The 13,606-nt window shown below is 45.0% G+C and overlaps 1 protein-coding gene across 1 annotated transcript in view; it reads right to left on the bottom strand.

The window, feature by feature from the left end:
• The window catches only part of smad6b (SMAD family member 6b), a 62,281-nt gene extending 48,878 nt beyond the window's left edge, over nt 1-13,403 (bottom strand). The window contains exon 1 of the mRNA XM_060923878.1: nt 11,844-13,403. Coding sequence (XP_060779861.1) covers nt 11,844-12,630 — 787 coding nt within the window. The 5' untranslated portion in view covers nt 12,631-13,403. The remainder of the gene's footprint in view (nt 1-11,843) is intronic.
• Between the last annotated feature and the right edge of the window lie 203 nt (nt 13,404-13,606).

The following is a 13,606-nucleotide window of genomic DNA, read 5'->3' as shown; positions in this document are numbered from 1 at the left end:
GCATTGGCGCTTACATTTCCAAAACAAACTGAAAGAGGCCAGCGCCTCGTTCCCATAACTACCTGCGCCCTTAAAGGGCCAGCGCAGAATTTCCCCACCACTACACACAATGGCAAGTGGAAAAAAATAAACCCGTTACATGCGCATGCGTCCTACTTCTTCTTCTATTGTTCTGGTGTCTCCAATGGGACCGTCTTACAGCGCACGTAGTGGTGTGGCATGTGTATTGCATCGTTTTCAGCAAGCGTTGCATTGCCATATGTACCTGATATTTTACTGATCCGTTGCCCATGTGGACGCGATATTTAAAAAAAAAAATCTCGCTGCCGTTGTCGTGTGGATGTAGCCTAAGTTACCGGTATGAGATTATTTAATTTGCTTCAGAATGTGATTGTCTCAGTTCATCTGATTATTTAATTAGCCTTTTACGTTCTATCAGTGAAAATGCATGCATGTACATGTATGTTGCATAAGTTATAACACCCAGCCTGTTTTAATGAGAGTCAACCCACAATCAGTGAAGTCAAATCAGTCTTAGTTGAGCAAGTCAGTAACGGGATTTCTTACTTTCACCATCAATTTTTATTTATATGACTTTGGTTTATAGCTGTAAAAGGCCTCGGCCTTAAAACCGGTTACCGCTGTAATGTCACGCACTCAGGGCTGGCTGGCTCAGCGGGGCAACTCGAATGCCAACTTTGCGGTCGATTTTAACTCTCAAAAATATATTTTTTAAATTCCCATTTATGCAGCATACAGGAGTCAAGGATGGAGATACTATCCACTCAGAAATTTATTTAAAAATAAAGGCTCTGCATATCTCCTTTAAGTCCAGATGTGGACAGTAACAAAGTACATTTACTTGAGTGCTGTACTTAAGTACACTTTTTGAGTATCTGTACTTTACTTGAGTATTTTTTTTTGGAAACTTATGACTTTAACTTCACTACATTTGAAAGGCAAATATCATACTTTTCACTCCACTACATTTCTATCAAGGTCCTCGTTACTCGTTCCTATGAAGCAACTTTGAAAGTGGATGCTTTTTTCTTTTCTAAAACGTGATTGGTTTTTTCACAGGTGACACTGAGACAGTCTATCAGTAATCACTAGGGTCACGTCACGTCCACAGACTGTATAAAATAAAGTTCAACGATTTCTCAACAGCGTTATTTAACATGATCAGCTGATGGCAGAATGGAAGGAGGCGATTCTTTTGGGGAACGCACACACTCATGGCCCATGAACCCATGTTTCAGTTTTCTGAAAGGATTAAAGATTCGTTTAGTTTTAAATGTTTGCTTTGTTTGCCGAAAATGAACCACAACACGGCCTACAAAAACTTGCCATCCGACCTGCAGAAGCATATTGAGGTATATAAACATTTTATTCCAAGAGAAAACTTGCAACGAAGTTGTCTGTGCTTTTAGAGCTAGCGATAACGTTGCAATAGCTGTGCAGTCTGGTTAGTCAAATGACTTTCTATGGATTTGCCCACCAAGTTGCCATCGCTTTGTCCACGGCTAACATTTACACATAGCTAGCTATCTTGAACACTGGTAGTTAGCATGTAAAAATGGAGTTACGCTAACATGAATAATGTTAACTTATCTGAAGTCCTTTCAGAAATGTTTTAGCATAATCTTGCCAAATATGTATGTAGAATGTAGAAATCTCTCTTTTCTAGTAGCGTTAGCTACCCAATATGAGTTCGAGTTTGAAAAGAGTTTGCTAGCATGTCAGGTAGGGTATCACTCACTAGCTAGCTTAACGTTAAACCACCATGATGGCACAGCATGCGTTCATTTTGTGAATTCACATTTCTGTCTTTGGTAACGGCATTAGGTTTTGTAAGCGTTGTGGCAATAATACAACGATGCATTGACAGAAAATGTACTTTTAATACTTAAGTATTTTTAAAAGCAAGTACTTTAACTTAAGTAAAAATTTGACTGGACAACTTTCACTTATATCGGAGTAACATTTAACCAGTGGGATCTGTACTTTGACTTAAGTAATGAACTTGGGTACTTTGTCCACCTCTGTTTAAGTCCTGTCTATCCAATAAGCCATTTGCAGGAATTGGTCATGTGTCAATTTTCCCCATAGCAGTTAACTTGCCATTCCTTGACAACCATAAGAGTTTGACTGGTGATGCGAAGCAATCCATTTCTATAATAGATGTTTTTACCTTTTCTACTGTCTTTTTTGACCCGAATTTTCGTGTGTACTTGGAAAAAGTTTGTGGTTTTAACTTCTGTCGTAAGTTAAAGCGAATCATTGGCCGTAAAAGAGAGTTTTTTGGACTGAAATCGGTCACCGCCGAAAGAAGTTCACGTGCGAAATGGCAGATTTCTCAGGTATGTTTATAACTTATAATTTCTCCTTTTCTACCTTTATCATTGGCTTAATGTTAGAAGATTCTTGAAAATAAATCCAGATATATCTGTAGATGTGTTTTAGCCGATAAGAAGCAGATTTATTTGCACTTAAGGCCATTTTATATCCTAAAACTTTACGTGTAATATATATCTGTATTTATTTTCAAGAATCTTCACACATTAAGCCAATGATAAAGGTAGAAAAGGAGAAATTATAAGTTATAAACGTACCTGAGAGATCTGCCATTTCGCACATGAATTTCTTTCGGCGGCGACCGATTTGAATTAAAAAAAACCCTCTCTTTTACAGCCAGTGATTCGCTTTAACTTATGACGGAAGTTAAAACCACAAACTTTTTCCAAGTACAGATGAAAATTCAGGTAAAAAAAAAGACAGTAGAAAAGGTAGAAACAGCTATTATAGAAATGGATTGCTTCGCATCGGCAGCAGGGCCATAGCCAGCATTTTAAAATCACAGAGGTCCATGATGTGCGTGAAAAATTTGACATATTTAAATGAGAGGGGTGAATTACACGTCACACAAGAGATCTCTCATCTCATTATCTGTAGCCACTTTATCCTGTTCTACAGGGTCACAGGCAAGCTGGAGCCTATCCCAGCTGACTACGGGCGAAAGGCGGGGTACACCCTGGACAAGTCGCCAGGTCATCACAGGGCTGACACATAGACACAGACAACCATTCACACTCTCATTCACACCTACGGTCAATTTAGAGTCACCAGTTAACCTAACCTGCATGTCTTTGGACTGTGGGGGAAACCGGAGCACCCGGAGGAAACCCACACGGACACAACATGCAAACTCCGCACAGAAAGGCCCTCGCCGGCCACGGGGCTCGAACCCGAACCTTCTTGCTGTGAGGCGACAGCGCTAACCACTACACCACTGTGCCGCCTTCACAAGAGATCTATTCCTGAAATTACTTTTAATGGTGTTTGAACTGAATATCATCAGTTTTGAAAAAAAAAAACATGTATGTGGCAAGAGTAAGAATAATTTAAGCTTGTTTAATGGTTTGATCTGGCCCAAGCAATGAGGTCAAAACTGCACTGCTTCAAAAATGTAAATTTAACAGCTTCATGGAAGTGCGCTGATGGTTACCATGAAAAAACCGCGTCTACCGCACTGTGTTCCTCCCCCGAGTCACGCACTCATTCGCTTTTGTGTTCTTGGTCTCAGAGCCGTGCGCGCGAAACAGACACAGAAGACAGAATCAACGTTTAACATAATTAACAATGCACTTTTTATGGAGACGTTTTAATGTTATTCTTTATTTTTTTATTCAGTTGAATATTTAGTGTACAAATGTATTTTCAGCTCTTAAAATTGACCGAGGCCCACGGTGGCCTCATAGCTGGCTACGGCTATGATCTCCAGTCAAACTCTTATGGTTGTCAAGAAAGTCAAGTTAGCTTGCCCACCACGGGCTTGTTGCTAAGAAACCTTTATTTGTCATATGCACACTTCAAGCACAGTGAAATTCATCCTCTGCATTTAACCCATCTGAAGCAGTTAACACATGCACACACTCAGAGCAGTGGGCAGCCACACCAGAGTGCCCGGGGAGCAGTCAGGGGTCAGGTACCTTGCTCAAGGGCACCTCAACCCAAGGCTGCCCCACGCCAACCTAACTGCATGTCTTTGGACTGTGGGGGAAACCGGCGCACCCGGAGGAAACCCACGCAGACAAGGGGAGAACATGCAAACTCCACACAGAAAGGCCCTCGCTGGCCGCTGGGTTTGAACCCGGAACCTTCTTGCTGTAAGGCGACTGTGCTAACTACTAAATTGACACGTGACCAATTCCTGCAAATGGCCTATTCTTAATCAGGTAATCATGATGTCTTCTGGCGGCACGGTGGTGTAGTGGTTAGCGCTGTCGCCTCACAGCAAGAAGGTCCGGGTTCGAGCCCCGTGGCCGGCAAGGGCCTTTCTGTGCGGAGTTTGCATGTTCTCCTCGTGTCCGCGTGGGTTTCCTCCAGGTGCTCCAGTTTCCCCCACAGTCCAAAGACATGCAGGTTAGGTTAACTGGTGACTCTAAATTGACCGTAGGTGTGAATGTGAGTGTGAATGGTTGTCTGTTGCCCCTTTTCCACCAAAGCAGTTCCAGGGCTGGTTCGGGGCTAGTGCTTAGTTTGGAACTGGGTTTTCTGTTTCCACTGACAAAGAACTGGCTCTGGGGCCATAAAAACCGGTTCCAGGCTAGCACCAACTCTTTGCTGGGCCAGAGGAAAGAACCGCTTATGTCAGCGGGGGGGCGGAGTTGTTAAGACCGACAACAATAGCAAGACCGCGAAAGGTTGCCATTTTTAAGCGACGAGAAGCAGCAGCTGTACAAACGCGAAGTCATCCATTATTGTTGTTGTTGCTGCTTCTTCTTCTCCGTGTTGTTGTTGCTTCGATGTTCGCGCCAAGGTTTATGCAAACGTAGCGACGTAACTGACGTATACAGCGATGTAACTGACGTATACAGTGACGTAACTGACGTATACAGCGACATAATGATGTGGCTCCCCTTAGCACCTTGAGCTATGGAAAAGCAAACTGGTTCTCAGCTGGCTCGCAAGTTGAACGAGTTGTGAACCAGCACCAGCACTGGCCCCGAACCAGCCCTGGAACTGATTTGGTGGAAAAGGGGTATGTGTCTATGCCTCAGCCCTGTCAGGCTTTCGTCTAAACCGGGGGACAGGGGCGCTGCGCCCTCTTACCGAAATGCCGATTGAACCCCAAGTCACACTTAGGCCATGCACTTTATGCTACTGCACAACATGCAATCTTTCTCAAAACGATCTTTTCTCCGTGAAAACATACCAGCAACACCACGTGACAATGTGTCTGATCATCAAATATGTTATAATTACTCCAAAAATATTCCAATCATAGTAGATACACCGCCAGACGGTGCAAAAACAATCCAAATTGGCGTTTTCCAGACTGAGGCGCCATGTTGTTTACTTGTCGCGGCTGCTCTTGCGAGATTTGACATGGGTTACATACAAGGTCAGCTGACTTGTAGAGCGAGATTTCTCGAGACTGAATGACCTTTCACCCACTGGCGCGGGAGCTTTTGACAGAAGTAGTTCGTGAGTTGTTTTTGTTGACACTTGGGCATTTAAAGATGTCATCCCGCGGCATGAAACGGAAGAAAGCCAAAGACTGTCCGGGGCAGAAGAATATTACTTTTCTTTTTCAATGTTGACAATTTGTTACAATTTCCCTCTCAGATAGCCTCAGAATGTCCCATTGTAGCCTCAATTTTTCAAAGGCTTCGCACGGCAGAGGGGGGGACGGACAACCGGCACCAATCCCCCCTGGTCGCTTCGCTCCCTCGCCATGGTGAGCGCCCTCATACTAAATTTTTCTAGAAAAAACCCTGCCTGTGATGACCTGGCGACTTGTCCAGGGTGTACCCCGCCTTTCGCCCGTAGTTAGCTGGGATAGGCTCCAGCATGCCTGCGACCCTGTAGAACAGGATAAAGCGGCTACAGATAATAGGGGTGTTCACACGGCACATATTTGCATCGATGCTGCACCGATGTATTTTGTTGCGATATATCTTACACCGGTGTAAATTTTGTGGAGCGTTCACACGTCACAAACCTGCTTACTAGAGAGAAGCATGTTAGCACCGGCGCAGCCCCACTTGCATTCACATGGCAGTTTTTGCGACTGTGCTGTACGATAATAATAATGCGGAAATGAAATATGTGCATGCGTGAAAATGTACGTCCTTTTCCTGGTTGTCATGGCATCACCAAGCGCCGGGAAAACAACGTGGAGACACCAGTGTTACCAGATACTGCTGACGTTTTCCAGCCCAAAATATATTCAAATCTGCCAAAATGCACTTAAAACAGCCCAATCTGGCAACACTGGAAGACACGCAGTTCTGTTGTTGTTGATATTCGCCATTTTGGAAGCGCAAAATACCAGGATGCAAATTATGCAATGCCCGTATGCAATCAACTCTCCTCACGCGTAGCGAGTCTACCCCTGTAGCGTTCAGACGTCCCATTTTATATCGGTGCTGCCCCGCAAACTAGCATTTACTCCAGAGTAAATTTCTTAAACCACCTCCCGAGCAGGGTTAAGGGGTGTTCACACGGCAACTTTCTGCCCCGGTAGAGCGTTCACACGGTACAAAGTTATACCGGTGTAGCCCCTGAAAGCTGCTTAAACCGGTGCAAATCTAACCCTGCTCGGGAGGTGGTTTAAGAAATTTACTCCGGAGTAAAAGCTAGTTTGCGGGGCAGCACCGATATAAAATGGGACGTCTGAACGCTACAGGGGTAGACTCGCTACGTGTGAGGAGAGTTGATTACATCCGGGCATTGCATAACTTGCATCCTGGTATTTTGCGCTTCCAAAATGGCGAATATCAACAAAACAACAGAACTGCGTGTCTTCCACTATTGCCAGATTGGGCAGTTTTAAGTGCATTTTGGCGGATTTGAACATATTTTGGGCTGGAAAACATCAGCAGTATCTGGCAACACTGGTGTCTTCATCCACGTTGTTTTCCCGGCGCTTGGTGATGCCATGACAACCGGGAAAAGGAAGTACATTTTCACGCATGCGCATATTTCATTTCCGCATTATTACTATTGTATAGCACGGTCGCAAAAACTGCCGTGTGACCGCAAGTGGGGCTGCACCGGTGCTAACACGCTTCTCTCTAGTAAGCAGGTTTGTGACGTGTGAACGCTCCACAAAATTTACACCGGTGTAAGATATATCGCAACAAAATACATCGGTGCAGCATCGATGCAAATATGTGCCGTGTGAACACCCCTTTAGATTTGCACCGGTTTAAGCAGCTTTCAGGGGCTCATCTCATCTCATTATCTCTAGCCGCTTTATCCTGTTCTACAGGGTCGCAGGCAAGCTGGAGCCTATCCCAGCTGACTACGGGCGAGAGGCGGGGTACACCCTGGACAAGTCGCCAGGTCATCACAGGGCTGACACATAGACACAGACAACCATTCACACCTACGGTCAATTTAGAGTCACCAGTTAACCTAACCTGCATGTCTTTGGACCGTTGGGGAAACCGGAGCACCCGGAGGAAACCCACGCGGACAACATGCAAACTCCGCATAGAAAGGCCCTCGCCGGCCACGGGGTTCGAACCCGGACCTTCTTGCTGTGAGGCGACAGCGCTAACCACTACACCACCATGCCGGCTTTCAGGGGCTACACCGGTATAACTTTGTACCGTGTGAACGCTCTACCGGGGCAGCCCCGGTGCTACACCGGAGTAAAAGTTGCCGTGTGAACACCCCTAATGAGATGAGATGAGATGACGTCTTCTCCCCGACTCCTGCCCCGTATCCTTCCACTAATGTTTATGAGCCGTTTGGCGTTCCATAGAAAATTTCGCGAGCACGTGACCTCGCCTAGAGGAAGAAGAAGAAGAAGAAGAAGAGTTGGGGGGGGGGGGGGGCATAATAGCGTCTGTCTCTTTAAGAGCGGCGGCGGTAATTGCCAGGATCCTAAACTCAGTCACTCACATACACACAGCTAGTCAGTCTGGCGCCAGCAGTATGCAAACTGTATATTATCACCACTCCTTCGCCTAAATAGCATGAGGGGGACCTTCTTAGGCAAAAAGGGCTTTTAAAACGCAACTTGAAACTGATCTCATTTCAAAAGGGATAATGCCTAACTAAATGAAAGAAGAAGAAAAGGGGTTTTGTCCGCGCGCTTCTGAGTTCCGTTTAGTATAGACTTGCTCCTGCTTACATGTTGTGATTTTATGATAAACCAATTAAACTGTAGTGGGTTTTCTTTCTTTCTTTCTTTCTTCCCCCCAGACACATACTTAGGCGTTGTTAAAGTTTAAATTGCTGTGAGATAACGTCGAAATGGCACGTTAAGACCATTAAATATGAGGAGAAAAGCAGGCTAGTCGGTACAACTCGGCTGCCTTGGTGAACTTTCACTGAGTGGAGTTTGTGAGTCGAGTAGAGGTGTCGGTTCAGGGCGGAAGAGACCCCGACTTCACCGGAACTCGCATGAGCGCGCGCGAGGTATGTCGATATGGAAAGGAGCACGCGGGGATCTTCTCACCTCTGCGCCAGAGGATCAGTGATCAAAAGCGCGGTTCGGGTTTCAAATTAGTGAACGCAGTGCTGGTGCTGGACTCTAAAAAGAAAGAAAAAAACAACAACAATGGAAGTGTAAGGGTTGTTTTACACTCAGGGTACAAAGTTTGTGTCAAAATTCAAATCGATTCAAACTGGTTCTTGTACCAGTTTTTAAGTGAAGGACAAGTTAAAGAACAGATTTCAGGTCATTTTTTGACATGTGTGTATGGTAGTTTTGTGTAATCTGCTATAAGATGGGAGAAACAAATGAAGTGATTCTCAGAGAGGACTTTTTTTTTTTTGGACAATTCAGAATCCACTACTTCCATAGTGCTTTTAAATATAAGGCTGTAAGCTTTGTGTTAGTTGTCTCTAATATCTCATCTCATCTCATTATCTCTAGCCGTTTTATCCTTCTACAGGGTCGCAGGCAAGCTGGAGCCTATCCCAGCTGACTACGGGCGAAAGGCGGGGTACACCCTGGACAAGTCACCAGGTCATCACAGGGCTGACACATAGACAGACAACCATTCACATTCACACCTACGGTCAATTTAGAGTCACCAGTTAACCTAACCTGCATGTCTTTGGACTGTGGGGGAAACCGGAGCACCCGGAGGAAACCCACGCGGACACGGGGAGAACATGCAAACTCCACACAGAAAGGCCCTCGCCGGCCCCAGGGCTCGAACCCAGGACCTTCTTGCTGTGAGGCGACAGCACTAACCACTACACCACCGTGCCGCCCCTGTCTCTAATATTTATGTCCCAATATCTTGACCACATTTTAGGATGAAAATAATCATTTTAGATACGTTATTTTATACTAAAAAATTAGCTGTCTCGGAGAGGACATTTTTTTTGACACAATTACATACTAATTTGATCAAAATAGTCTGAAAACTTACTGGCATTCAACATTAAAACTTAACTATGTTTCCAATGATATAGAACCAAATATTTGTTTTATGGTATAAAGAATGATTTAAGTGCATCCCTTTTGGAGCCACCTGTGGTCAAAAAAGCACTTTTTCTAAATGACACGAGTAATTTTGCTAAATATGACACACATTGCCATACATTCACCAAAAATAACGTTATCACCAATTTTTTTTTTTTTTTTGCATGGTAAATAGAGCTATCACAGGGCTACAATAAACAACCAAGTTTATTTAGTCAAGCCTTTTGATATTGAAGATAATAAGTGTTAAATGTGATTTTTAGCTTGCGTACCCTGATTGTAAAACAACCCGTATCACATTGGCAGGGTCTTAAAAGTCCAGCATCCTGTTAGCAATTACTGTAGTAAACAAACAAACAAACAAACAAACAAAGTGGCATCTCACTATTAATCAGAAATCTTTAAATCTTACTCAGTTTTTAAAGGGACTGAGCAAGGAATGAACTGGAGGGAATTCTTCTGTTATGTGCAGCCCACCTTGGGTATATTTAGAAGAAGAAGGCGGCTTTATTTGTCACATGTACACTTCAAGCACAGTGAGATTCATCCTCTGCATTTAACCCATGTGAAGCAGTGGGCAGCCATACTACAGCGCTTCAGCCCAAGGCTGCCCCACGTTAATCTAACTGCATGTCTTTGGGCTGTGGGGGAAACCAGAACACACCCGGGCTGACACGGGGAGAACATGCAAACTCCACACAGAAAGGCTGCCACCAGCCACGAACCCAGAACCTTCTTGCTGTGAGGCGACAGTGCTAACTAGTATCCACCAGATTGATGTAAATCCGTGAAGAATATAAACTAAGTTTTCTTTCCTTTTTTTCATGCTATGGCTGAGATAACTGGCAAGGCAAAAGGCACAGACTAGAAAGTGGCATAATACACACCAGTATGCACAATCCAAATGGCCATTTTTAAGCTGTTCAGTTTCTTTACTCAGCTTAGTGCTTCTGTGTTCAAGTTAGTGTTATCATAAAGCAGAACTTTCATACAGTACAAACCTCGTTTTCTTCTACACTGTATCCTGTATCACTATGACTAGCTTGCACTAGATAGGCCACATGTTTGCCATATAAAGTGATGCAAGTCACCATTATAAGCTACTCATTGACATTACGCCTACAAGTTTTAAAAAAATATATATATTACAGCACAGTGTAGTTAATTAGTTAGCACAGTCTGCTGGAATGCATATGTAGGCCATTTCATCCTTGTTTTTTTGCAGGGCTTGGAAGAAAGCGGTTAATTAGTTAGGAGGTCATTTGGCTGCTGGAATTACTTAGATGTTAAGACGCCACATGTAATGGAAGCATTTCAGTTGAGTATGTAGAAATGCAGCTGCATAGAGAGCATAAATTGAGTGGAAAATCGTTCTGAATGCATACAGTTTTGTTTAAGACTTCAAGGCTTTCTTGTTCAGTTTCATAAACAGGCTTTCCACGCTGACTGACAGGACTGTGTGCCACTTTACTTTCAACCTGGGAACCATTTTAATCTCTCAGGCCTGCGCTAGAGCACAATTTATCAGCAGCATCTATATCAGACTGGCACACGCATGAGAAAATTCAGAAACTTGTGGTTTTCAGTCTGAGGAAAATCTTCATGGTACTATGTAGAACCCTACACCAAGTAAAGAACCCTGGAAGAATTGTATTTTGTAAGAGTGCAGCTCATGGTACAAACCCAACACTTCTTGGCATGCAAAGCTGGAGGAAAGCATATAGCCAAGGATTGTCTCAGAGTCACACCACACACTCTGAAAAGCAGGCCACACGGTGTGTTAAGGAGAGATACAGCAGCTCCTTCCTCCCTACTGCTGTCAGACTGTACAACCGGCACCTCACCAAGCACAGCACCAGTCACTCCTCACAATAATCAGCAATACCGTCCAGATCACTTCTACATCCATAGAAACCCCTCTGAACGTATAGTGTGGGCACTGACTATCAGCATCAGTACTTTACAGCGAACTCCTAGCTACACATGGTTAAAATGGCTCTTGTGCAATAATATACCGACTTACTTGTGCGATACTACCTTTGTAATACACTGTATATCTGCAAACTTGTTAATTTTTTAATGTCTAAATTATGTAGTTTTGTATACTTCTTCACTGCCTTGTTTTTCTGCTGTAACAATGTAAATTTCCCCTTGTGGGATAATAAAAGGCTCTCTTATACCAGTTCAGCACATGCTACAGAACATGTACAGTTAAAAAAAAAAACAACAATACAGAACATTATTAGATCTCCTGTCATATATTTTTTTTTTGTTAAAGTATGAATCAGTGTCTGAATGTGAACGCATTTAATGCGGCATCACTTTTGCGGTGACGGAACAGGTTGTGCAGAAAGCAGAGCGCGTGCCTTCAGTCTAGCGCAGGTGTGCTTACCTGGCCCACACAGGCGGCTGTAATGATAGGGGTTGCAGCAGATGAGCGGTCCGTCGCGTCCGCTAAAGCTTTTGCACTCGTAGAGCGCTTTGAGCTGCGCAGTGTGCTGTAGGTCGGTCCATCGGTACAGCTTGCACACGAGAAGCTGCGGAGGCGCTGCGTGTGCGCCAAGACGCAGATCTCCCCTTGCCACCATCACGCACTCGCTCGGCACTCCGCCTCGGGACTCCACGGCTTCTAGGAGCGCATCCAGCGGTTTCTCCTTCAGCCGTTTGAGCAACGAGTACGTGGCGGCCTTGAGCTCCTGCTCTGCCAACGAGCGCCGTTTTGACTCAGGACTCTCGACTGAGGAGCTGCCAGGGCTCCGGGGCGCCCACTGGCACGAGCTCGGCTCCTTTGCGCGAGCCACAGCCGCCGCTTCCGAGCTTCCGGGTCCGGAAGAGTCCCGGTCTTTGAACAAGCAGCACGTTACTGTCCTGCTGTCGACGTCCTGCACTGACCGGGGGTTCCCCCGTTCCGGAACGCACACCACTGCGCCGCCGCCGCCGCCGCTGCGTTGGTCCAAAGTCACCCCCCAGCCGGCGCTCGAACACACACCCTCTGCACCGGCCGAGCCGCTCGGCGTCATCGCTCCGAACTCAGTTTTACCGATTTTTTCCGGATGTTCGCACACATCGTCCCGACAGCAGTCTCCACTCTTGCCATTGCCGTCACCCTCCTCGTTATCTGGAACCAAACGGCTTCTCCAGAGTCGCCGCACGAGACCTGAGCGTTTCGTCCTGAACATACGACAGTTTAAAAATCTGATTGTGTGCTTTCTTGTTTTTTGTTTGTTTGTTTGTTTGTTTATTAATTCTGCTCCAATAGCAGGTTTTCACAAGTGCTTTTGAGCTCGTGCGACATTAAGGTTGGCCGAGCGCTGTGCAGCGCGCGCACAGCAGAGCACCGTGGGTCGGGAACAAATCCACAACATGGGCTTTAAACGCACGTTGTTGTTGTTGTTGTTATTATTATTAGGTAGCATTAAAATCAATGAAATGCAATGAAAACTAAACGCATTCACGAGAGAACGCCGTCGGCCGTGCACATGCAGAACCGAACTAACTTGAGTTCATCTGCTTAATCCACTAGTTCATGCATGTTCTTAGGGAATAAGTATACATCGCGGATAATTTACGCTGAACAGAAATTAAAAAAAATCATAAAAATAATAATAATAATAAAACGCCCGACAGTTACAATCACAAACTAAAAAAAAAAAAACTTGAGCGTTTTGGACTTTGAAACCAATTCAGAGCCTCTCTATAGCCACATGAATGAAGCTCCTCGGCGATTTAATTCCATAGAGAAAATTCCCTGTCGGAACTCCTGATCCCGGCTGATTTCCTCACTGTTCCAGCCCACTCCGGTTTAGTCATCCAAAAATGATCCGTTATTTGAGGAGACCAGAAAAGCAACAATCCTCGTCTAAGGTGTTCCGTGTTCCGACCTGGTCAAACACTGCAGCTCACAGCTCTCTCTTTCTCCGTTTCTCTGCTTTTCTTTTTTCTCCCCCCCCCCACTACTTACACACACACACACACACACACACACAAACACGCGCGCACGCACGCACGGGGCCCCTGAGGAGAGCGGTGGAGCCATTGGCTGACTACCATCATGTGCTAGTCTAGACACTTTGGCGGCTCTGAGCTGCACTGATTGTTGCGCAAACAAGGTTTCAAGTTTCTTAACTCTTAAAGGCGCACCGTCCGTCCCGTGCT

This window comes from Neoarius graeffei, chromosome 6 (genome assembly GCF_027579695.1).
Source record: "Neoarius graeffei isolate fNeoGra1 chromosome 6, fNeoGra1.pri, whole genome shotgun sequence".
Taxonomy (NCBI): Eukaryota; Metazoa; Chordata; class Actinopteri; order Siluriformes; family Ariidae; genus Neoarius; species Neoarius graeffei.
This window is presented reverse-complemented; position numbering and strand designations above follow the sequence as displayed.